Consider the following 27,204-nt stretch of genomic DNA (forward strand, 5'->3'; position numbering starts at 1 on the left):
CTTTACACGAAAGCATTTCTTGAAACATTTTGGTTAGCTTTTATTTATTTATTTATTGAGAAATTTTCAGATACAGCACAGGCGGCCATTTTACACTGAAATTGTCAACAATGAGAAAGCAATAATTATAATAAGCATAAAAATAAAAAATAATTTAAAAAAAAATTAAGAGTAACAAAACAACATAAAAGTGAATAGCAAATGAACAAAAAAATAAGTAAAAGATAACACTATGTGATATTAATTACAAGCATTTCTTCTGATAGAAGACCGAAAGGCAAACTCGGAGGAAAATTTATCAATATTTGAGGGGAGATCATTATATTGTGCTGCAAGTCTGTAAAAGATATCTTTTTTGAATTTCTAGTCTAGGTTTTTTTGTATAAAATAATCTTGTGTTGCGTGTTGTGCGCATAGGTACTCGAAAGTGGAATTCCTCAAGAACTGTGTTGCAGCGGATTTTGCCATTCACAATTTTGTATAAATAACTGAAATCATTCTGCAAACGTCGCTGATAAGCAGTTTGTAAGTTTAGAAAAGACAGGAGATGCAGAGATGAAAAATTGCGCAATGAGGGAACCCTGTGACGGACTATAGCTAGGAAGAAGTGAAAGACTGAATCGATTCTGGAGAGGTGAGTGGGACATGCCATGGACCAGACGGGAGAGCAGTATTCTATTATTGGGGAGATGAATGATTTGAAGTACAAGGTGAGGGCTGAGATGTCACTAATTTCAGTGAAACGGTAGAATAAACCTAAGAGACGCATGGCCTTTTTTGTGGTGAATAAAATATGTTCCTCAAATGTGAGCTTTTGGTCGAAAACAATGCCTAGGTCTTTCTGAGAGGATAGTGCTTTGATGTTATTGCCAGAGATGGAGTAAGATGACTAACAGATTCTTCTTGAGTGAGATAGTGAGAGTAGTACACTTGTCAGGATGTAATGTAAGGTCCCATGTCAGGCACCAGGAAGTAAATGTTGCTATGTCATTCTGAAGAAGATGAGTATCGTCGGAAGTGGAGATTTCTCTGAAAATTTTACAGTCATCTGCGAAAAGAAGGTAATTACTAGAGGGAGCTAGCTGTTAGATGGTCGGCAAGGTCATCGACGAATAATATGAACAAGAGAGGTCCTAGAACACTACCCTGTGGAACTCCAGAGAGGACAGGAAGAAAGTTAGAAACAGTTCCTGGAAGAACGACACGTTGTTGGCGATCGCTAAGGTAATCTGTGAGAAGGGTTAGAAATTTGCCATGAATGTTGAATCTATTGCATAATTTGTGAATCAGAAGACGATGACTAACAGTATCAAAGGCTTTGGCCAGATCAAAGTATATTACATCTAATTGTGAATTATTTGAAATGCATTTCATAGCATGTGAGAGTAAAACAGACAGGTTTGTAAGACAGGAGCTACCAGGAAGAAAACCATGTTGCTTAGAGCTTAAGTACGGAGAAACAAATTTGTACAGTCTGTCTTTGATTACTTTTTCACAGATGATGGGCAGAGGAGAGAGTAAGGAGATTGGTCTGTAAGATGAAACAAAATTTTTGTTACCACTTTTGTGAATCGGTGTGATGTTAGCTTGTTTCCAAGCGTGAGGAAAGATGCCTTCCGAAAAACATCTGTTCAAGAGAATGGAAAGGGGATAGCACAGGGACTGCACAGTTTTCCTGAGGAACATGGTGTTGGTATCGTCCGGTCCTAGGGCACGGTGAGAGAGACGACAATAGATCCTTCACCTCATCGGGTGTAGTGACAAGCGTTGTTAGAGAGGAGGAACAGACTGGTCTTACGTTTGGCAACGCTGCAAGGGAAGAAGGGGGGCAGAAGTTACCATGAAAATAAGCGTTGAAGAGTTCTGCCCTTCGGTCGCCTATCGCACTTTCGCTATTACAATGTATAATATATACAGCACGAAAGGCACATCGAGCTATGGTAAGTGCACAGTGTTTAAAATTGAAAAACTAAAATATTCTTCCATACGAGTAAAGTAAAGGCTATAAAGTATGTATTTAATCAGCGCCATTCTTATGTACCTAAAACCATTTAATACGAAACGTTATTCCTCTCCGTTGAATAGTATCGTATTTTAAAAATGTGAAGTGATACATTGTTTACATCTCACCCGGCCACCATCACATCTGCATTCGTGTCCTAGAGGCCCCTTTTCGTTAATTGAATTCAATAGAATGTGCTCTGATTGGTCAACAGTCAGACTTGGATCGTGTTAATTAGAACCATTCATAAATATAAATTATTTGACCGAACCTTGGATCCAATGAGAAAAATGGCGTTGCCTTTAAGCGTTGAATTCAAGGACTTGTTCATGATTTATTTGATCGTGTACAAGGCGCTTAACTCTGACCCATTTTGATATGCCGCATGAGCCCTCCACAACTTTTTATATCATATTAACTAGCTAACTAACTCTCTAGCCTTCTTAAACCTGAAGGTTTGTGGCTGCAGCAACACAAGTCTTTCATCTGTTCCTATCCTGAGCAAGATCAATCCAATCTTTTCCATCCTTACCGATTTCCTTTAGGTCCATCTCAATGTTATCCCTCCATCTTCGTCTTGGCCTTCCTACAGGTCTCTTACCATCAGGTTTCCCAGCAAGAATCCTGTAAACTTTTCTTTCCTCTCCCATTCGTGCCACATGGCCTACCCACCTAAGTCTTCTTGATTTAATTATTCTAATAATACTGGACACGAATACAAATTATGTAAATTATGTAATCTTCTCCACTCACCTGTCTCCTCATCCCTTTTAGGTACAACAATTTTTCTAAATATTTTATTTTATATATTATATATGAGGACATTTAATTTGTTTTCACCATTCGTGTTTGTTTCAAACATGCTTCCCCTCACTTATAGACCACATTGTACTTACTGAGGACGTACACCATGACAGCGTATTCAAACAACCCAGGCAAGGCTCCCCTCTCCTTTCGCATCCAGTCCTGTAGCAGTCTCTGAAGCCAAGAACTCCCTAACATCTCCATGAGGATATACTCCACCCTCTGAGAGGCTAGACACAGCAAAACTGAAAGCAAACAAGAAGATAAACAAATTGGATTGATTAATTGAATTTTATATATTGGGCACATCACCACACAGGATATTTTGCCCCTTCACACAAAATTGAGAACAGGGCTAAAGATGATAAAATATATCTGTTAAAAACTTCCTAACTCAATTTTTATAACTAATACATTCATTTCTTACTTGAAACTACACTATCTACAAGGACAAAATATCCATAAGGGATACTCTGCACAAATAAGGATACACACAAAACAACACGACCCCACAGAGGATTATAGTGCCAGAGTATCGTTGGCCTGCAAGAATCAGATACCGTGGTTAACTACGGGGAAGTGAGGTTTGCTTTTGGATATCTTACCAGAAGGTCACCCCCTTTACATCCCGAGAAACATATGTACGTGGGTTTCGAATTTAATAGTGGCAACACTGCTGTATATACGCCATGAAACGGAACCGGTGCTTCTCACTTATACCACATGTTAGTTTGATACCTAAGCTACCTCCCAGTAAATGGACTCTTCCTTCCAACACTAGGCGCATGCGCAGTGACGAGAGGAATTTAGTATCGTTGGAGTTGGGGGTCTAAAATTGTGTAGTCAGAACCCCACTTATGTGAAAGTTCTGGTGATTCTCGCCGTACCTCCAGGACAGACCGTCAATGCGCAGTATCACCACTATTACACTTGTCTGTGGTATTACTTTTCATTTTTCGAACGTAACCTGCGACCTGCGTTGCGAAAAAGAGGGGACACTTTCTGCTGAATCCTCCCATAATTTTGCAGGACACTACTCGGGCGTATGTAGCGCAACCTGTGGTTGATTTGTTAGCTCGACTGGGCTGGTAGATACTCTACCAGCGCATGTGACTGATTTGATCCCTAAGATGAAGCTTCCGAACTATTCCAGAAATTCTTCAGGCAATAGACCTCTCCATTCAAACCATCAACAGAACAGGCACTACTACAGAATACTACGACTTCCACATTGCTGGCAACGGTTTACACAATGCTGGTGGCTACATCGAAGGGCTGTAAAAGTTTCACAGAGGTTTCTCTTTTGTATCATTTGAGAATAAATAGTTGCCACTATTAAATTTCCAACCCAGGTATTTGTTATTCCTTGAATCTATAAAGAAGATAATTTAATGCGCATTATGCTTTGGAAGTCCAAACAAAGTTGTGAATTTTGATGTCATTATTGATTGCATCCAATAGAGGCAATAGCCAAGTCGTGTATGTGTGTTCCAATTTTGCAAGTAATATCAGTGTTACACCAATATACCTGGAGTCAAGTTTTGCAACATTCTTTTGCAATATAATGGTAAAGGAAGGTTTAGGATTGGTTTGAGAATTCTCAGTAGCTTATTGGCCCAGTGTTCTTCGCTGTACTTTCTCTTTACACGCATCTAGTTGTTTACAAAGAACATTACCATGTTGTCTACTTGGTTGATTTGGTGTTTGCACTACGTTCTGGAGCGGTGTACAGTGTGGTGTTAACACGCGGTACGTGTTAACCAATCAAACGAACGTTTATAGCAGCAGACAGACATTTATTGAATATTCTGAACTCAAACATCGCTTTTGTTGCGTACAGTGTCTGTCTACTTAGTTCAACACAGTTTATATCATTTATATCAAACATTCATTAAAGTGAATCTTTACGTCCATGTGTACCTACACAGAAACAGCACGTAAGACGCCGACTGGCAGATGAACTTAACGAAAGGTTTCTTCATGAAACTGCCCATCCTGGAGCGAGGAGCCACCATGTACATAATGCTGTAGGCTGGGAACATGACTCCAAGAAGAAGGACATTGATGATCTGCTTTCCAGTGCTCTTTCTCCTAAAGCCAGGAAGACCCTCGTACCAGATGGACGCCAGAAGCTGTTGCACGTTAGGGTGGGCCACAAACTGCGAATGTACAAAACATATATTGAATATACACGGAAATAAGAACAACCAGAAGTCGAACATGAAAAATTTTTAGTTTTAGTTTTTGTCAGTACAGAAGTGTTCAATATGTACACCGTCAACGTGAATGACTCCTTGGAAGCGTAAGAGAGTGTGACCAATGATTCAACAGCAGGATGTTGTTCACTGTGTGCCCGATTTCCACCTGATGGTGAAAATTTGAACTATTTTTTTCGTCTGCATTCGTTTCCCCATGGTCTTTATAGCCTCTATACCAAGTTTCATAGCAATCAGTTGCTTCAAATGGGCTCTGAGTAGGGCAACTTTCATTGAGACCACCTGGCACTTGCAGGTCTTATTACTCAGAAATTACCCATTTCTGGACCCATGTTGAATATTTTTTCTTCTGTGCATGAGGAATCCATTCCTGAAATATTGTCGCATAATTTTGTTACACCCTATATATTACAAAAGATTTTATCCTTTTTGGCCTATTCTATGCGGATATAGACTGATCACAACTGGGTCTAGAATTTGACACATGATAGCAACGACTGAAATATATCCCCGCCAGCAATCGTACCCGGCAGCGTGAAAAATCCTGGTGGGGACAGGGGGACTCCCCCACCAAAAATTTGCAAGGTTTTTTTGTTGTAACAAGTATAAACAATTAATTTTCACTTCAAATATACTTTCCAGTGAGGGTGATTAGGGGGTGGGGCAGTTTCTCCCCCATTTGTTGCTACATTTGCCCCGCACTATCCTTAACCTTATCTACCAAGGGAAAGTAAACTGTCCTTGACCCCTCAGTTTTCGCACCTTGCCCCGCAGTTTTGGAACCCAATCGTCGCCACTGTTACTTTACCAACGATAATATCGAAAATCCATACAAAGAACAAAGAATAATGTTTGTGTTTTTAGTATTGCATGCTTTCTCTCACATTCTTTCAAGAGACCATTGACAGATCTAGCCAACTATCTTAAATGTATAAAAGTCGACCTCCGTGGTTATCACAGCAGGACGGCAACGGACCCGGGTTTGAATTCCGGTATGGGCATGGGTGTTCTTTCTGTGTTCATTCATCAATTCCATCATATCACACTTCATCCTCATCGTCACGATTAGACAAAAGTAGCAGAAAAGCGATCGTAAATAACAAAAATCAAAATCAAATCATGTATATGAAAGTAACAAATGATTTCCTTTAAAAATATTTAATAATATAGCTATACTCGTATGTTTTAAAGTAGGTTAGTAATTTACTTTTTATATCTAACATACTTAATGTGATTTAACAAGGACATTTAATATAGTTAATATGTATATTAAGTAATAATTCATATATGTGTGTGTGTGTGTGTGTGTGTGTGTGTGTGTGTGTGTGTGTGTGTGTGTGTGTGTGTGTGTGTGTGGGCGCGCGCTTGTGTAAATATAAAAACTCTCCACGCCAGTGGCGGAGTGGTTAGGGGTCCCGGGTTCGAATCCTGGCCTGGGCATGGATGTTTGTGAATGTCCATTCATCAATTTCATCATATCATCATCACTCATCCCCATCATCGCAAATTAGCCAAATGTGGCACAAGAAGCGAGGTAAAATAAAGGAAATCAAATCAATCAACGATTTTGCACCCTGATATCCGGAACTCCTTCAGGACATTTTCCTTTGCTTTATCGATCGTGTTCACTAATGATTACAACTAACCTTGTTGTTATATCAACAATGTGTAGCCTTATCAGCCACTTTGACTTATCTGAAACATTCTGTTTTTATGCGTTTGAAGTGCAATGAAAAAATAAGAGCGATAACTTAACAGCACAATAACATAATACAATTACACAGCAGTATGACTTAATGCATCTACAAGTTCGTGGCATGATTTTAGTAAGGAAGGCTATATCATCCTAAGGAGTGTTGACAAGTCTTGTTTTCTTGTAGTGAGTCGTATATTTTGCCCATATTTCTTGCACATGGAATTTGAATAAATCAAATGAAAGTTGATGCACTTTTAGGACATGAATTCGCAGAGTTAAATGTATAATTTTGGCTACTCTGAAATGATCGTATTCGATCACTTCGATTGCTACATATTTAGTGCACCACACGGTCCAGCTTCTGAAAAAGTACCCTTTGATGCATTTTATGTGTATTTCAATGCATCAAAAGTGCATCGTTTTCAGCTAATGCACGTTAATGTGTTACTGGGTTTAAAAAAAATGCAATTGATGAGTTCTGTGGAATGCCGGGCCGTAAGGACTTATGACGCCCCGCTTCGACTCACAGTTGCTACAAGACAAATCATCTTATAACATAGCTACGTACGGCGTCACCTACCTGTTTCTGCTTGTACTTTATAGCAAGCTTCAGCCTGTCCAATGTGCATTTGTCTTTCGACTCCCAGTTCTCTCCTTCAACGTTGTAGTTCAGCATCACCTCGAGCTCGAAAGATGTGCGCGCGTGGTCCAGGAGGGATGTTGCGAACCTCTCCACCTGCATCTTCATATCCTGAAATATGGAATCTGACTTTACAAAAATTGCAACTACAAATCACCAATCATCTACATCAACAACAGTGTCAAATGTGGAGAGATTGACTGTTATATTGCTAGTTATTCATAGCACTACTGGTGAAAAATTTGTAATCTGGTGACCTACAGTAACAATAAATAATGCTATTAACGTGAAAGAGACACAAATTTGTAAATAATTAATATATATTTTAAGAACAATTATGTTTTAACTTTTATATATCTTCTGTTTTTAATTTCTGATGTATATATTAAATGTAGATTATTACAACCCTCTTTTATGTCTTCTAACCTTACTTTGTAAAATAGTTTTATGCATGTGCTGTATAAAGGCTAATCTGTTAACAACACTTAAATATATACAATTCAATTCAATATTGTTATTTAGAGTCTATTTTCTGCCACTTTTTGGCTAATCGCGACGATGAGTATGAGATGATATGATAAAAATGATGAAAGGACACTCACAATTAACACCCATGCCCAGGTCTGTATTCAAATCGTGATTCGTGGCGCTATGGTAACCACTCCGCCGAAGAGGTCGGCATAAAAGTATATTATTAACAATTAACTATACATACATAGCTATATATATCGTTAGTTGAGTTTATGTGGACTAACGAACGGGCTGCAATTATCATCACATATTTATTTATGAAACTTTACTTTTTCATAAAATAAATGTCAAAACACACAAATGTCGAAGATTGTTATTTGTCAATTGGCGCCACAATTTGAAAGCTTTCCCTACCTAATCGCGCTATGGGAAAGATTCAAAATTAATACTTTTGGCGCTTCCCATTTTTTTTTAAAAAAATAGAACGTTGAGTGATGTATAACATTACCAATACACAGTGGTGGATCCAGAAGTTATCGTGCGGAAGGGTAAATTTCAGTCCGGTGCCTCACCTCACCGACATTGAATTCTAACCTACACTTGCAGTTTTATATAAACAATATACATATAGTGCTGTACACAGGAACCAAGCTGACTTGCATATTCTAGAGATTAGATTATCGATTTACTATAATAGGGACCCATGCCTGGAATAGATGGTTATGGCTGTATGTTGTTATCATAATTCCTCCCACTGTCACGGTAAACTGAGCGATCAGATATGAGTAGTAAAGTGAATAAACAAAGGAGACAAAAACAATTCTTTTAAGAGGTCTTGGGTTTTAACCGCTTGTAAAGAAATTTTAAACTGTAGGTGCAATTCCGATCGGCCAATCATGAACTTAAAGTGGACTTTAATCAAACTTTAAAAAATATTCTCGAGTCAAACTTCGTGATAAAATTTGTCTTGAAAAATATTAGACGTAATAGTAATATGTCCATAAACCTGCAGTTGGGTCGATCGCCCCTATCTCCCCCTTTCCGTGGATCAGCTCATGTAGACAGATGCCAGGCCTTTCATTCTTAAAGCCTTATCTTCCGGTAAGTAAACAATGCAAAACGTAAATTTGAATGACTTGTGGGATTCTAACATATCTCGGATAGTAGAAGAAACTAATAGAAAATAATGATCTAACATGGAAATAATTGCAACGCAAATGGTATTTGTGGGTCAGGCCGACAGTTTCCAAATAATTTGTAGATAACTTTACCTTTGCTGCCACTTTCCAAGATGGCGGGTTTTTAATATATTATTCACTATACCATTTCGCACAATACAGTACAAAACCAATTTGTGTCGCAATATTTCCATGTAAAATCGTTTATTTCCGCTACTATAAGGGAAGTCAGATCCTCTGTGGAAAGAAGTTGAGATGATCTGATCTTGAGAGTGGACTTACGTTGTAGTCGACACGGAACTCTGTCTCCATCCTGCTGAGCCTTCTTAGTTCCCAGGAGAGCTCGAAGGCCGTGAGGAGAGGGTCCCTGCTGGACAGGGCGATCAGCGAGGGGGAGGTGAGGGCACGGTAAGCGTTGATTCTAGCCTGAGAATGCCTCAGGGAGTCCCTCTTGCTGGACACCACGCACTCGTCACATCCGCACCTGCAACAGGAAATAAATTATTAACAGTATAATTAACATAATATAATTATTACCACCATCACTATCACATCATCATGCTTGTCATTGTTGATGTTATTGCTACATTCCCTTTATTTCCTCAACATAGACTAGTAGGGCAATTCCATTCTGATGGGTGTGACATTCAGACAAATTTACATTCATTTTTTTAATTATTTTCTTTGCACCTTCAAATATGTAACTATCAATTCATATAATTTCATTTTCCTTGATAAAAGTTATTTAATTTCAAAATATTCCTCCCATCTCAATTTTCAGCTACAGAAAATACATTTTATGTAATTGTGATTCTGAGACTTGACTTTAAGACCTTCTTCAGTTTTTCATAAAACTCTGTGAAATATATGGGTTTACTGAAACAATTTTATTTTATTTTCACAAAGACAACTTTACTCGATATTTAGATGCTTTTAGTTTCTAAAAAAATTACTACATACTATTTTATAAACATTTTTTGCCTGTGACAGGTATGACAAATTTTGTGACGGGTGTGATACCATGCACATGTAGGATTATGGAACAATGCAAAGGCTATGAAAATTATCATAAATAGATCCTTCAAACTAAGGTTTGTTTCAGAACTGATGTAGAATAATTCAGAGCTTACGATATTGAAACAATCAATGAGACAATTAGAACGAAATTAGAATTTAGTTTTCTTAAGGTAATGAAACTAAATTAAGTGGCGACACCATACATAAAATCCCACTTGTACAATAAAAAGTTATGGGTTTGAAACAATATGTTATTTAAAAGCCATGAAAGTAATGTTTGTAGGTATTAATAATACCAAATTCTTCAAAGGTTTCCCTTTAATGTCGCACATAATAAGTGATACATTGAATAAAAACAAAATTAATCTTGCTTGTCTACTTTGACATGGAATAGCTCAGTAGTATTTGACTAATAGGCACATTGTAGAATAATTAAAATCGTCCTATCCATGTACACTAAAACAAGAGCTAATGCAGTCCATAGCATGTCAATACCAGGCGGTTTCTTACCTTGCAAGTTCTTAATCATCCTATCTTGAAGGCTTAAAGGAGATGTGTAGCTATTGCGAAACATCGCAATCGCTTTTACTCGATTTCAAATAATCCCAGAGCACAATAGTAATCTATGGGCCAGGGACTGACAGAGCGGCTTTTTCATTGGGTGACACGTGGTCAGTGCAACGAGTCCCATCGTTGCTGTTTTCTGGCTTTTGAGACCAGAGACCGCTACTTCCTCTTCACAAGTAGCTTCCCAATTGTTCTCACGACGCTGGGTCAACACCTACATTTTGGGGGCTCCTACCGGGTATTGAGCCCGGGACCGCTCGCACCAAATGCGAGAGCGCTAACCATTTTGCTACGCAGGATTCCCTATCCATGTACACAGAAGTGTGAAAAATATTAGGCTAAAGTAGATTTTATGTAAGTAAATATACCTATATTTTATGTTCTGAGAGCCCATATTGGGAGCTAGTACTCTGTGCATGCCTTTATTCGTTCTTAATACTCCTTGGCATGCTCTATACATGAATTGCGAGTTTATTTCTGATATATTCGTTATGGTGTCGGATTTCTATCAGTTCCTCGAGAAGTTGATCTTTAGTAGTGATGTTCATTTTCCTCAATTTTGTTTGAGAGTTATCAACAGATCCCCTATGGGGATCATATCTGCGCCGTTAGCAGGTCTAGGGAAGGTTGATTGATTGATTTGGTGTTTTAAGTCCACTTTATGCACAGGAAGGCTAATCGGGACTGGACCTACAGTTTAAAGTGGGATCCGAACCACTGTGTGCCTCCACCGGGAATCGAACCCGGGACCCCTTGATTACAAGGCTACGACGCTACCACTGCGCCATCGGGGAGGCCTGTCTAGGGAAGGCTCTTAAGTTTTATTTGTTATTGACTTGGTTCGATCCATGATGCGCCATCGTGCACGAAAGGCAAAGTCTCCGTCGAGAAGTCAGTCAGATCGGTTTGTACGGATTTTGGTTCTCTGCCTTCACACAGTTTATAGGCGTCGTGTTCCTTGAATTGGCATGAATCTCCACACCATGACACAAGTCGAATACTTGACAGTTTGCGACATACAAATCTCTGGAAATTCCTCTTCTTCAGTTCCCTTACATCTTTCTTTACATATGAAGATAAAATTGATGTTGATGTTTTGAAAAAGATCTGAAGAACTAATTAGTTTCAGCGTAAATAGCTAGTTATGGGCACAAATCCGTATTTGCTATTCATCAACAAAGTGATAGATGTTTTTGGAAAGGAAGCAACGCGATTCTAGTTTCTATTTTAATAGTGGACTCTAGTCTGAACTTGTATACAACGTCAAAGTATTTTCAATTCAATTTGAATTTTATGATTTGTAAAAAGTAGTAGTAGTAGTAGTAGTAGTAATAATAAAGTTTATATGACTCAAGGGTAAGATATGAAATCTTACTCAGCTTCTCCTGAGGGCGTTCTTGGCTACAGTTAATTATGTATAAAAATAATTCGAGCAGTTAAGATGCTATAAATCTTCATATCCTATTTCATTAGAATTTGATGAAATTGTATCTTCTCACCTGACGTCGTGAGGCACAGGCAACGTGGCTCCCCTGTTAAGAAGGATTTTCAGGATCTCATAGTTGTTCATGTGAGCAGCGAGGATTAGTGGCGTGATGTCCCGGGTGAATGTTGAGGCATCCCTATCAACCGCTTCCCAGCTCTGAAAAGCAGTAGCAAATAATAATACACTGCAGATGGAAGTTTTATGGTACCTTTTTCTCTTCCGCGTAGAAAACAACAATGATAATAATAATAAAACTATTTCTGGACTTATCCCGAAATAAATGTTTGAAGCAAAGTGAATCACATCACCATTACATGATGAAAAAGGTACATTTTTAACAATTTCTATTCCATATTAGGAAAAAAAACTTATGTTTATGTCCTGTGAAAAGTTATTGTATAAATGTAAGTTGCATATCCGTTTGTGTGTTGCAGTGTCAAGTGGTTCTGGATTCCAGACAAGGAAAAGAGAAAGTTTGTTTCATTAGCTGCGATTAGTCCATTTCCTCGGCGTGTGATTATCCTAGAAAAGTAAAGAAGCGCCTAACTATACGAGGGTCATCCAGAAAAGAAGAAACGTTTTGGTGTAACACACAAACCGCAATGGTGTGTGCAAGAAAAGTGATTGTGCAGACAAGGACGTATTTAGGTGGTCCAGGGAGACCGAACCCCCTCCCCCGAAAGACTTACAAAGCACAAAAGTTAAATAATGAAAATATTTGTTGTATAATGGAAGGTTTTTTTATATCAACTTAATTTCAAGGCAGTAAGTATTTAGTTTTTATAATTGCTTTATTTAACATTAATTTGATTGTGTGTGTATGTGTGTGTCTAAACAAAAACTAACGTAGTACAATCACTCCTTAGGTGCATAACAACAATTATTTTATTGGGAGACGCTTGAGACTAAACTATTCTACCGCACTGTCAGGGATATATTTAGATAGGAGGCCCAAGGGTCTGGACCTCCGTTCTCCTGAAAGACTGACCAAGTACTAACATTAGCTAAACAATGAAAATATACGTGTTTTGCATTTGCTGTATAATCGAGGGTCGTTTATTTCCGCCGAACTCTGAATGACAGCACCAAAGATATTAATCTAAAACTAATTTTCGCCAACTGGATCTAACATTCTTTCTTGTCATTTTTAAATATTCAATTTTTATCTATTTGGCACTGATATCCTTACCAGGGCAGTTCCTTTCATACAAATTTTAGCGCTCTTAACTACATGCTAGATGAATACATGGTTGTATATCTCAATTCTTATTCCGTTCTTTTACCTATTAAAGAAATAATAGCAAGACTATATTAATTTAATATTTATTAATATTATTTTAATTTAATATAATTATAATTATTTCACTTTCAATATTATTATTATTATATATACCATTTCGTATATAGCCTACTGTCTTTGTACTCTGTTGCCGCCTGTGTATTCAACCATGTAATGACAGTACCTTTGAGTTTTTCAACCATGGCAAAGTGCTTTCCGAAAATTTCTCGATTGCGACAGGCGATGAGACATGGGTCGCCTATTCAACACCCGAAACCAAGCGTCAGGGACCATATCGGATCACCTTCCAAGCCAAGAAAAACGCGAAACACTCAGCATACGAAATGTTCTGGCAACTGTGTTTTGGGACAGGAAAGGCATCCTATTCATTGATTTTCTGCGACGGGGAGCAACAATAAATGCAGATGCCTACTGTCAAACGCTTCAAAGGCTCTGTCGTGCCATGCAAAGCAGACGAGGTGGTTGAATACATTGGCGGCAATGAAGTACAATAACGGTATCAACAAACTGGTATCACGCTATGATAAGTGCTTGAATGGGTATGGCTAATATGTGAAAAAATGAGTAAGGTTTGTCTCTTGTGTTCTACACCAAAATGTTCCTTTTTTCTGGATAACCCTCGTAACAATTACAGATACTAGGAATAACCAAGAGGAGCAATACTAACATAAGGTTGTCCCAGGATGTGGTGGTTCTCCTCCCACTCCAGAAGCAGCTCAACAGCCTCCACATACTCTTCCTTGATCGCGTGTAGCAGTGCATCCTACAAAAAGAAAAGGAAAGACATGCGATACTTTTTTTTGCCCTCCACCGCTTACATGCATTGGAATTTCTCAATGAATACCTTGGCGAAGCAGGATTTGGAAAGCGTGTTCTGATGTCAATTTTATGCAAAGGCACTATACTCCGTTCAAGTAGTCTGTGATTTCAACGCCGCGCATAACGATAGACAAGGGGAGAAAGCAAGTGGGCGTAGCAAAGCAGTCCGCGCTGCTGTAAATGACTGGTAGCTGCGGGCGTGCAATTCCTTCCCCTCTCACGCGTCCATTGGACTGGCCCTTTCGAGTCGCTACCTGCGCAGACTTGTTTTTCTTCGCATGCTCAACAGATTTCTGGAAAAGAGTATAGACTGGAGTTTGAACATATGAGATACTGTGATTTTAATTCTTTTCCGAAATTTCAACTGAACCTACAGCTTAAGGAGGGATTCGAATGCACTAGGTTTCCCCACCGCTGATCGAACCGAAGACCCCTTGATTACAAGGCAATATGGTTACCAGAATCAAGGAGTCCCGGGTTCGATACCCGGTGGAGGCACATTCCACAGTGGTTCGGTCCCACTTTAAACTGTAGGGTCCAGATCCTCTCCGATTATAGCGATTAGCCAAAAGTGGTAGGAAAGCGATGTGAAATAAGAAAAGTACATATTAAAATCTACTTCCTTCTTCTGCAATGACCAGTTAGGTTTGTCCAGAGTTGATGGCTTCGTGAAGAGCGTGTTTCCTCATTTCCTGATTTTCTAAGAACTTTCATACAGTTTGCATATGCAATGAAGACTGCGTGGGAAAAAGTGCACGAGTTGCAACATTATGTAACTCACCTTGACCTTGATGCCATGTTGCAGGAGAATGTTTATCAGCTCAATGTTCTCGTTCTCGATGGCTGCCAGCAGCGCCGATCTGTCCAGCGGATCCACACAGTTGATGTTCAGAATATCGGGACGACCTTCGTATTTCTTCAGCAATCTGAAACCGTTTAAGAGCTGTGTTACGTACTACAGCAAGGAATCTTATCAGACTGGGTAGTTCTAGTCCACACAAATAAATAACTGTAAAGCTTGACGCCCACTGAGAGACAGCGAAACACGGAAATGTTCGGCAACAGAACTTCTGTTGCCTGCTTCTATTGAAATCAAATGGTGTAAAGCCCACTACAGAGAAATGCGCGGAACTGAAGCACGGAATTTCCGGCTAGAAGTCTGCAGGTTATTTTAAGGCTTCTCAAGCTTAAAGCTAAAGCCAGCATATGAAGGAATGCCTAAAGGGGGTATTGAGCACCTTCGTCTACTGACGTCAACGCGGAATGTTTTTGTTGTTAGGTTAGGCTTGTTAGGTTTAGGACTCTTCGCATAAACACAGCAATTCTTCAGGGCTTTACAAAAAATATATTATACACGGTGTTTCCGTGACCTTGTTCCAAACTTACAGGGTGGATGGAGACTGACCCGAGTACCAATATGAGATAAGGAACCGCGGTCCGGAAATGCACCGTTAAAAAGTTACGAGATAAAACTATTTGAGGGTTTCCTATGTCAGTGGAATAAGACAAGTATAGGACGCGACTTGTAGATTTAATCCGGACGTTACTACAGTGTACCGTAGGGTAAAACTTCGGTATGGTCCCAACGGATTTCTTCATTTGTACACAAGAAACTACTTACGGAAATGAGTTTCTGTAGCATTTAGAAGTTCGTGGGGGTGTTTTCTTTCATCGTGGAATTTATTTCACCGGGAAATCATGTATTTTTCAACAGAAATATATCTCCAACGCACAATTGCTATTGCTTTCATTTGCTTGCACTACGTGAACCAAATTTTGCGAACGTTTGATGACGTAACTCCCTGTCAGTGTTTCCAACCACGCCGTTTTTTTGCAAGAAGATTACAATTTTAACTATGTTTGCCTAACCTAACCGAATCTAACCTGACCTTGCCGTGCATGGTTTGTGGGGCTATCCGTTCATGGTCGTGGGGCTATTCATGAATTGGGGCTATCCGTGAATGGTTTGTGGGGCTACGCGTGCATGGTTCGTTGGGATTTTTTTCAGTTTGAGGGGCTATCCGTGCATGGTTCGTAGGGCTATTCATGCATTGGGGCTATCCGTGCATGGTTCGTGGGGCTATTCATGAATTGGGGCTATCCGTGCATGGTTCGTGGGGCTATTCATGAATTGGGGCTATCCGTGCATGGTTCGTGTGGCTCTTCATGAATTGGGGCTATCCGTGAATGGTTCATGGGGATTTTTCGGTTCACAAGGTTGGAAACACTGCATTCCCACGCTGGTCAAGATGTCTCGCCATATTGTGTCTTACGGAAGCGCAAAAAATGAAGAAGAATAATTACTCCTCATGTCAGAAATTGAAATTACGTGAAAAAAGCAAAATAACACCTTGAAGTATCTTTCGCAATGCAGAATAGGTAAGTACGAATAAACGAGTGAGGTGTTGGGACCATACCGAAGTTTTACCCCGTCGTATCCGCTCTAGAGTCGTTCTGCCAACAGGTCGTCCTCACTCATTATTAGATTGGATGCTGAGCCGAGGGACACCCTTTGAATCCCCTCCTGGCAACTATCCATGCTGCCTGTAATATCGTCAGAATGACTTCGGGAACGTTACAGCAGATGCGACAGAGCTTCTTGCGATGCTATGGTCCCTGCATCGGCGCTTGGGGCCGCCAATTTGAACAGTTTAAAGTGGAATCCGAACCATTATGTGCCTCCACCGGGTATCGAACCCGGGACCCCTTGATTACAAGGCGAAGACGCTACCCCTACGCTATCGGGAAGGCCGTAAAGTTAATATGGAATATTGCCAAAAATTGTTTACATAAAAAAGGGGAAGCCACTCTTCTGAGGATCCGTGACTCATCCTGGTTCACGAGTAAAGTAAAAAGAAAATTTACAAATAAGTCCATAGTTTTCATTCATCATCTACTGGGAAAAGACAAAATGTGTAGGGAACATACATGAGACAAAAGTATCTTATCTTCTATCTCATTTCTCTTATTTCTTATTGTGGGCTGGATGAAGACAACACCAGGATAAAATTTTAGCCCCAATCCGCCGCTGCATCCTTGTCGTGCCACCTCGATGGCGGATGTGCCTCCACCGGGTATCGGATCCAGGTTCTCTTGATTACAAGTCGACAGCGTTACTATTAATCTGGTTAACACAGCAAGCTACGACGCTAGGGGTCCAGGGTTCGAATCCCGGCCCGGGCAAGCGTATTCTTTGTGGCTGTCCCGTCCATTCATAAGTTTCATCATATCACTCACCCCCATCTTCGCGATTAGCCAAAATTAGCAGAAAAGCGAAGTAAAATAAACGAAATCATTCAATCGACTACTACGCCATCTGAGCGGACCTATTATGTGTGCGTTTCGGTAAACTCTCAATTGCAGATAAATGTGTAATTCTGCAATTTCACGACTCAAGGAACAACTTGTTTATGTTTATTATGAACTTCCTAATATGATGTACTGCTAAACAATGTCCTATTTGCGTCTTGTACTAAATCACCTGACTCTTTGAATCATGCCATTATGAGTCAGGACATGTTTCATTCGCCTGGAAAACAATACCTTGACACTTTGTACAGGAACGTAACGGCACGCACAGGAATTCCACTATACATACGTAATCGGATGTTTACTGAACCTAGTTGTCAGGAATAGCATAAGAGGTGACGAAGCAATAACCGCCTATAACATTAAATCCCTTTGTCTTGCTCAGTGGTTTCCAATGTTAGCGCCGCGGAGCCCCAGGGGCACCGTGAAATGTTCCGATATTTTCACTGAAATTTATTTATTGCGTCTAGTTTATCATGGCGAAGTTAAGGCTTTGTAGCTTTTTCTACCACTTAACCATGTTTACAGCGAAATTTGAACATATGAAAATTAGACAACAACATTAAACCAATACTGAAATACAATACAATATTGAAAACAAAGAAAGAAAAATATAAAATTACAAAGAAAGGGAAAAGAAAAAATGCATACGGAAATAAAAGTGTAACCTATACTCACGAGCATACAACAAAACATACATACAACCACTCGCATATTCATGACATTGGTCAGGGTTTTGAAATATTAATGTGAATAAAGGTTTGTTTCGCTTGTTAGTATGATAAAAATATGCACTAGTGAAACAGAAAGTAAAATTCGTGTGGGTATTAATATGTCTGACAAATTTACAATTCATGATGGGTTAAAACAAGGAGATGCATTCTCTCCATTGCTCTTTAATTTTGCCTTAGAATATGCTCTTAGGAAGGTAAAAGAAACTAAAGAAGGACTAAAATTAACTGGTGTGACTCAGTTGTTAGCATATGCAGATGATGTAGACTTATTAGGGGATGATATAAATACAATTAAGAATAATGCTAAAATATTTTTCAAAACTGCTAAAGAGATAGGTTTGGAAGTTAACAAAGAGAAAACTAAATATATTCTTACAGGCCGAAACCAAGTGTTAGGTAATAATCAAAATCTAATTATTGATAACAACTTGTTTGAACCAGTTTCCAAATTCAAATACTTAGAAGTAATATTAACAAATGAAAATTATATTAAAGAGGAAATAAAAAATAGGCTTAATTCAGTAAATGCATGTTACTTCTCTCTTCATAAACGTTTGTCTTCTCGTTTAATATCTAAGAAACTAAAAGTTAAAATATACAAAACAGTAATTTAGCCTGTAGTATTATATAGATGTGAAACTTGGTCCCTTACATTGAAAGAGGAACATAAATTGAGAGTATTTGAAAATAAGATCCTTAGGAAAATCTTTGGACCTAAAAGGGATGAGGAGACAGGTGAGTGGAGAAGGTTACATAATTTAGAACTACATAATTTGTATTCATGTCCAGAAATTATTAGAATAATTAAATCAAGAAGACTTAGGTGGGCAGGTCATGTGGCACGAATGGGATAGGAAAGAGGAGTTTACAGGATTCTTGTTGGGAAACCTGATGGTAAGAGACCTGTAGGAAGGCCAAGACGAAGATGGAGGGACAACGTTGAGATGGACCTAAAGGAAATCGGTAGGGATGGAAAAGAGTATATAGATCTTGCTCAAGATAGGGAAAGATGGAAGGCCTGTGTTGCTGCAGCCATGAACCTTCGGGTTTAAGAAGGCGAGAGAGTTAGTTAGTTAGTTACTTAAAGGTTTGTTTTTCTGCACTTAACTGTATTCAATTTTTCACTAACGTATATAAGTTTGCACTAAGGTGCTAACTATTTGTGCCCAATAAAGAATGTTTTAATTGTGTCTTAAAGACATATGCTGAAGATGAGTTCCGGATTTCAATGGGCAGTGAGTTCCACAGACGAGAAGTGGAAACGGTGAAAGATTTTGAAAAAAAAATGAGTTATGAAGGCGGATGAGTAGTTGAATTGGTGTCAAGGCTGTGCGATTCGGAAAGCATTGAGAATCTGCTCGAGAGATAAGCCGGTTCTTTTGAACTAATTGCCCTATAGAGAAGGGTTAGGTTGTGTACCTTTCGCCGATCAATTAACTTGAGCCAATTTAGTTCAATCAATGATACGTATGATTGTTCCAAATATGTGCTTATTTAGTACTTGTTACATGTAAAATGTTTCTGAATATCAAATATATGTTTATTTTTTAACTTCAGGCAAGCAACCTAACCTCACTAACTGAGCATTGCAAGTGTTAGATAGGCCTACATTCTGACTTGGGCGCAGCGGAAAAAATCTTGAAAACAGGACGCCGTGAAACGAAAACGTTTGGGAACCCCTGGTTTAGCTTATGAATGTTGTCTTCTCTAACACTAAATTTGAATACGTAATCTTCTTTAAGGTGATTTATTAGTATTAAGAGAGGAAACAATATTGTGGTAAATTCTCAATAAAAGCGTTGCCAGAGAATTTTGTGTGGATGTGATCAAGGGTATAGATAAAATATTTTTAGATAGATTTCCTTCTCTTTGCTTTCTCTCTCCCTCTTTCTTTCTTTCTCAGCTTTTCTCTCTCTCATATATATATATATATATATATATATATATATATATATATATATATATATATATATATATATATATATATATACATTTTCCTTTCTCCCTCTTCGACCTTTCTTTCTTACACCACTATTTCTTACTTTCGCTCTCCTCCTATTTCTATATCCCCCCGCCTGTCTCCTTTCTCCCTCATTCTTTCTCGCTCTTCCTCACGTTCATCCTACTTTCTATTTCTCTATTTCTTTTTATCACTCTCTCTCTTAATTTGTGTGTGTGTGTGTGTGTGTGTGTGTGTGTGTTTCTAAGACTCTCTCTCGCTCGCTACTCTCTAACATCTACCTAATTTAATCTCTGTCTTACTGTCTTATTTTCTCTATTTCTTTCCCCTCTCTCCGGTTTTCTATTCGTCTCTATCTTTATAATTTCTCCCTCGTTTCTCACTTCTTTCTTCCACCACTCTATATCTATCTCTCCCTCTGTCTCTATCATCTTTCCACTCCTCTCACTTTCTTCTTTCCTTTCTTATGTTTTTTTATTTCTTTCTATCACTCCCCCATTCTCTTTACGCCTCTTGAGTATGCGATTCTTAGTGAACTCTAAATAATTATGAAATTTTCTTATCTAACCTATTTTGGTGGGCAGGCGGACGGGATTTGGCAGTTGGCTAGGGCTTACCAATAGCGGTCCCTTCATTCTGAAAGCAACTGACTTTCTTAAACGTATGACGCAGTGTTGATTTACCTAATCGTGCTTCCAGCGCTGGTGGATTATATGGATCTTCTCTCGTGAGGGTGAGGGTGAATTACGTTGCTTTATTTTAACTATCAACCGCTCACATTAGCTATATTTCTCTCTCTCTCTCTCTTCTTTTCTCTCTCACCACACACACATGCACGATGCCGCGATGGTGCAGTCTGTATAGCGAATGATTGCAACGCTCGAAACCCTGGTTTGATTACCAAGATGGGTGATTTCTAGTGTGAATTTTTCCGACAGTATCCCTAGGGTTCACCTTGATGTTTATGTGGGTGCAACCCTGATGAGTGAAGGGGACCGTCACATCTCCACTACTGCAGAGATCGTGAAAACGCGGAACCCTACCTCCAGATAATCATATCAGAAAGAAGATCAAGAGGGGGTGTTAACGATTTATTATTGCTTTTGCACGATTCGAACAATCTCCCTGCAACTTAGTGACCAAGGCTCTTGCCTCTGGTGCTATACCCTGTACCAGCTAACTGTAGACCACCAGGAGAACGAGAACAAGTCTCTGCGCAAGTAGTGACGCGAGACGGCTCCACCAATGAACAGTGAGAGAAACGGGATTGCGTTATGACCGACTGGAATTACCCGCTTTCCCTGCTTCACTCTGCAGCTTTGCGAACTTTTGAAAACGATAATACCGTACGCACATGGCAAACGGACCGTATTTTTGTCTCCACGTCTGTACGCTTGATTTAAGAATTCCTTAAGGAAATATTAGGGATAGAACAGCAAGTGCAAATGATGATAAGCTGTACATTTAGCATACGGACTAAGGTGTCTGGACCGTAAGTGCCATGAAATGTCCGTACATGTACGATCAGGACCTTACGGTTGGCAACGCTGCGCTTTCACCACTCGATTTCCCTCCTCCTCATCTGCCGTTATGCGCGGCCCTGCTCCACAATGAGCTGGAACAGGATATACCTGTCCAAGGTTCGATCCTACGTCATTCCTGTATTAACCCAGCATCATGAGGACAATTATGAAGCTCCTGGTAAGTAGTTGTGATATTGAGAAGATCGATACGAGAACAATAGTTGAATCTCTCCGAACGGTGTTGAAGCATGAATGAGAAAGACCCAGATCGAGACAACATACCCTAGAGTCTGCTTCGTTCGGAACATTAGTGAAATAGATTCAGTTGCGTATCTTGAAAATTTGAACTGGTTTACCGCAAGAATTCTTATTTATTGTATATATTTATTATATACCCCAGCTAGATTAATTACATATAGACCATGAAAGTAAAACAAAATTCCTACAACTTCAAATTTTCCAACAGTTTCAATATTTTTAATAAATTTTCCTTTTTACCTAAATTCGGACATGGATTTCTCTTCACCAACGGAAATTTCTCTTCGTGTGGCAACACCGATTCTGCCAAGCGCGGCACAGAAAGCAGGAAGGAACAAGCAGTGTTCTCTCGCCAACGCTGTTTGCAGCGGTGGAACTAACCCCGTAAGCCGAGTAGTAATGGCAGCATTTTATTCCTACGCGTCAGCAAAAATTCGACGCGACTGGTGTTATGTTACATCCGGTGTAGCGGGCCACGAGCGATTTTATTGTTGAGTCAGCAGAACGTGTGTGATCACCTTGAAGACATCGGAAGCGGTGGGAGGAGGGGGGGTCAATGGATTTGTCACGTTGTTTGTTGATGTATGCTAACCTAACACGTGCGTATGTTTGTGTGTGTGTGGAGGAAATGCGCGCGCAACCATTGCGTATGATTCAAAGACATGAAGAAATGATTTAAAGATGGCGCCGAAGGTGCTTTACCCCGAAAGTTTAGCGGCTAAGGTTATTGCTCTGTAAAACAAGAGGCGTCGAGGGTTCGATTCCTGGTAGAGTCAATATTGATCGATTGATAGATTGAGTTCGTTTTTTTAAGTCCACTTTATGCACGGCAAGACTAATCAGGAGTGGACCTACAGTTGAAAAGTGGTGATTCGGACCACTATGTGCCTCCACCGAGTATCGAATCTGGGACCCCTTTGATTACAAGGCGACGATGTCAATATTGAATGGTCTCGATTAGCCTGTGTGTAAATAAAGGCAACAAAATGGTTGAGTTCGAAAATCGAGTTGGGTTAGTGGTTAATGTTGTCACCTGGCAATGAAGAGGTCGCGGGTTCGATTCTCTAGGTAGTTAAATTAGGCCAATTGTTTAGTCCTGCCATTATAGGTCCTCGATTAGTCCATCTGTGCATAAATAGTGTTTGAATAAAATCAATATGGCGGCCTTGGGTTAGTGGTTAATGTTGTCGCCTGGTAATGAAGAGGTCGCGGGTTCGATTCTCTAGGTAGTTAAATGAGGCCAATTGTTTTGTCCCGCCATTATAGGTCCCGATTAGTCCATCTGTGCATAAATAGTATTTGAATAAAATCAAAATGGCGGCCGCGTTTTGTGTTTAGCGGCGGCGGCGGCGGCAACCGGGGCGCGGCGCGGCGCGGGGCGGAGCGGGGCGGCGCGGGGCGGCGCGGGGCGGCGCGGCGCGGGACGGCGCGGCGCGGGCGCGGGCGGGAGTTTTTTATTCCGCGAGATGTTTCAACCAAGTGGTTGAGGGTTCGATTCCCAATGTTGGTGAAAATTGGATATTCAATTTTAAATATAAATTATAAAAGTTCCGATTAGCTTTTTGTGCACAAAGAGAAAATGAACTAATTGGAAATAGGATGTTTATGCTGTAATGAAAAGGTCCCCCGGGTTCGATTCACAATGTCAAATTGGCTGATAATGATGTTGTTTTTAAAATAAAATAAAAAAGAAGTGTGTTGAGTCCCTATTAGTATTTATGCAGGAACAGATATTAAAAAATCAAAACAAAATGGCTGTGACTGGTGTTTAGTATTCGAAAGGTTCCAGGTTTGAGTTCCTAGTTATAATTTTTTTTTTTTAGTTTACAGAATTAGTCCCCATTTATTGCGTTTTGGCGAACACGTCCTCCCCCCTTTGTGGGCATTTGGACATGTTGGAGATATACATAGAAAGTGTTGTCAAAGTGGCTAATAATGATTTTCTGTTTAAATAAAAAAGAAGTGTGTTATCAGTCCCGATTAGCACGAACAGATATTCAAAAAGCAAAACAAAATAGCTGATATTGTTGTTTAGTATTCAAAAGGTTTTGGGGTTCCAATGCTGGCAAATTTGTAGAATAACATTGATTTGTTTAAAAAGTGAGTTACTATTCCCGATTATTTTTGATACACAAATAGAAAATGGGGTGATTTTGGAGTTTTGCAACCAAGGGGGTTAATGTTGGCGTTTTTTAACGCAGTCCCGATTAACCGTAATGCATAAAGCTGTTTCAACGAATATCGAACCTGGAACCTTTTGATTACAATGCAAAGACTTTACCACTAATGTATGCTATGTTTTAAAACCAAAAATAAATAATAGTATCGAATTTTTTTTTTAAAAAAAAATGCGTTACCAGTCTCGATTAGCCATTATGCACAAACAGATGTGTTTTGAAAACAAAGGGGGGTCGAGGGTTCGATTACAACTGGGTATGTGTGTTGAGAAAACTAAAGGTCAACAGGCATGGAAAGTTTTTATTCGCCATCTCAAAATAAGTTTTTGGGCTTGGTACAGGTAGCTTTTTGTAGAAAGCCCCACAACGACATCAACGTGGCTACCATCTGTGGGGGCCTCTTTTTTTTTTTTAAGTTGGAGAGGGGCACAAAGCCGTTTGTACCATACAACGTTGCACCGAAGAACCAACTTGTCAACTAGTCACTCACTCCATCATTAAAGTGCACAACATAATATCAGATTTGCACTGATAATAAGCAAAAAATTATAGCGGCTGCATAATTATATTTCAATGACAGCAAATGGTTTCAAATGAATGGTTTTCAATTTTATTTTTTACTAAGTAACAGATTTGGTAATGAAAAGCTTTAACATTTGCATATAATATGAGATTTGTTTTGGTATCCAGTTTGTATGTTGACCAAATCACAGATATACTATTACTAAGGATAGCATTAACTTAATCTAATAAAAATATATTCCACTGCATTACAAAATTAACTCATTCTGTTTTCTGTTGTTTGAATCCATATGGTAAAGTCTCGAAATTTGATGCACATCTTTTTCTTTTGGTATATACCACCTGAAAAACCCTTATTTCCGGCTTACTAACAACGGAATGTGTTTTTGTGCGTACAATTTTGTTCGAGTTGAGTAAACTTAAAGAGGAGGTGTTGTTGAGAATAGCATTGGTGAGTGATTCGAAATTGATTGTGCTGCTGTTTTTATGGTTTAGACATATGCCTTTCACCTTGCAAACAGTAGTAACATTAGTATTGTCTGGATTTACTACCTCAAATGCATAACTTTTCGGCCCACTGGATGAAAATGCTCTGATATAAGCATTTTTCCCATAGAGTTCTAGTTCATTTGTTAGAAAAGGCGCATTTAACAATTCCCCGAGTCACAGGTAGTAAAGTCCAACTTTTGCCCCCATCCAACAGAAAGTGATTATTCAGTATTTTTAAGTTCAAAAATAGTTTCAAAAACTCAGTTTGCTGTGCTCTGTAGTGAGAAAAAGTTAAGCCGATTGTTTCGCTGTTATACTTTTTTATTTCTGCTGCAACCCCACAATGCAACTGGAGGTAAGTGCGTGATATAAGTTTGTTTTTCTAGTTAACTGTTATTTCAAACTGCTTACCCTACTTTTCTAATGGTTACTAATTTTAATCTCTAGTGCGTGTGTGTCTGGTGTGTAGTTTGACCAATGTAGCTCAACCAACAGTAGAATTCACCAACGATAAGATGTGAACCAAATTGAAATGGAATAAAATTAACACTGCAATAAAAAATTCTAGGGTTCGAATCAAAGCGGGGTTATATGTATCTATATAAATTTGTTTTTAAAAACTGTGTCACCAGCACCAATCAACCGCTGTGCGCAAACAGCGAAATTGTTTAGATGCCCGCTTTATGCACAGATGGGGTAATCGGGGCTGGACCTACAGTTTGAAGCGGAGCCTTATGTATGTATTTAAATTAGTTTTTAAAACTATGTCACTAATCCAAATCAACCGCTGTGCGCAAAAAAAGAAATTGTTTAGATGCCCGCTTTATGCACAGATGGGGTAATCGGGGGCTGGACCTACAGTTTGAAGCGGGGCCTTATGTATGTATTTAAATTAGTTTTTAAAACTATGTCACTAATCCAAATCAACCGCTGTGCGCAAAATGAGAAATTGTTTAGAAGGCCGCTTTATGCATAGATGGGGTAATCGGGCCTGGACCTACAGTTTGAAGCGGTACCATATGTGTGTATATAAAATCACTCTTTTAAAACTGTTACCAGTCCCAATCAGCCGCAGTGCGCAAAAAGAGAAATTGTTTAGATCGCCGCTTTATGCACAGAGGGGGGTAATCGGGGCTGGACCTACAGTTTGAAGCGGTACTATATGTAACTATATAAAATCACTTTTTTAAAACTGTTACCAGTCCCAATCAGTCGAAGTGCGCAAAGAAAAAAATTGTTTAGATGGCCGCTTTATGCACAGATGGGGGTAATCGCGGCTGGATCTACAGTTTGAAGCGGTACTATATGTAACAACTTAAAATCACTCTTTTAAAACTGTTACCAGTCCCAATCAACCGCAGTGCGCAAAAAAAAAAGAGAAATTATTTAGAAGGCCGCTTTATGCACAGATGGGGTAATCGGGGCTGGATCTACAGTTTGAAGCGGTACTATATGTAACTATATAAAATCACTTTTTTAAAACTGTTACCAGTCCCAATCAGTCGAAGCGCGCAAAGAAAAAATTGTTTAGAAGGCCGCTTTATGCACAGATGGGGGGTAATCGGGGCTGGATCTACAGTTTGAAGCGGTACTATATGTAACTATATAAAATCACTCTTTTAAAACTGTTACCAGTCCCAATCAGCCGCAGTGCGCAAAAAGAGAAATTGTTTAGATCGCCGCTTTATGCACAGAGGGGGGTAATCGGGGCTGGATCTACAGTTTGAAGCGGTACTATATGTAACTATATAAAATCACTCTTTTAAAACTCTTACCAGTCCCAATCAGCCGCAGTGCGCAAAAAAAGAGAAATTGTTTAGATGGCCGGTTTATGCACAGATGGGGGTAATCAGGGCTGGACCTACAGTTTGAAGCGGAGTGATATCTATCTATTTAAATTAGTTTTTAAAACTGTGTCACCAGTCCCAATCAGTTGTAGTGCGCAAAGAAAAAAAAATGTTTAGAAGGCCGCTTTATGCACAGATGGGGTAATTGGGACTGGATCTACAGTTTGAAGCGGAGTGATATGTATCTAT

General features: G+C 39.3%; 1 protein-coding gene across 1 annotated transcript in view; it reads right to left on the reverse strand.

Annotated features, from left to right (window-relative positions):
• LOC145986513 (transient receptor potential protein-like) overlaps nucleotides 1-15,118 on the reverse strand; it is a 31,912-nt gene extending 16,794 nt beyond the window's left edge. The window contains exons 1-7 of the mRNA XM_083120605.1: nucleotides 14,978-15,118; nucleotides 14,045-14,140; nucleotides 12,091-12,233; nucleotides 9,290-9,491; nucleotides 7,299-7,469; nucleotides 4,731-4,965; nucleotides 2,899-3,051 (exon numbers count right to left, since the gene is read on the reverse strand). Of these exons, the coding sequence (XP_082976731.1) occupies nucleotides 2,899-3,051; nucleotides 4,731-4,965; nucleotides 7,299-7,469; nucleotides 9,290-9,491; nucleotides 12,091-12,161 (832 nt within the window). The 5' untranslated portion in view covers nucleotides 12,162-12,233; nucleotides 14,045-14,140; nucleotides 14,978-15,118. The remainder of the gene's footprint in view (nucleotides 1-2,898; nucleotides 3,052-4,730; nucleotides 4,966-7,298; nucleotides 7,470-9,289; nucleotides 9,492-12,090; nucleotides 12,234-14,044; nucleotides 14,141-14,977) is intronic.
• Between the last annotated feature and the right edge of the window lie 12,086 nt (nucleotides 15,119-27,204).

The sequence above is a fragment of the Lepisma saccharinum genome, chromosome 1, assembly GCF_977018435.1.
Source record: "Lepisma saccharinum chromosome 1, izLepSacc3.1, whole genome shotgun sequence".
NCBI classification, from domain to species: domain Eukaryota; kingdom Metazoa; phylum Arthropoda; class Insecta; order Zygentoma; family Lepismatidae; genus Lepisma; species Lepisma saccharinum.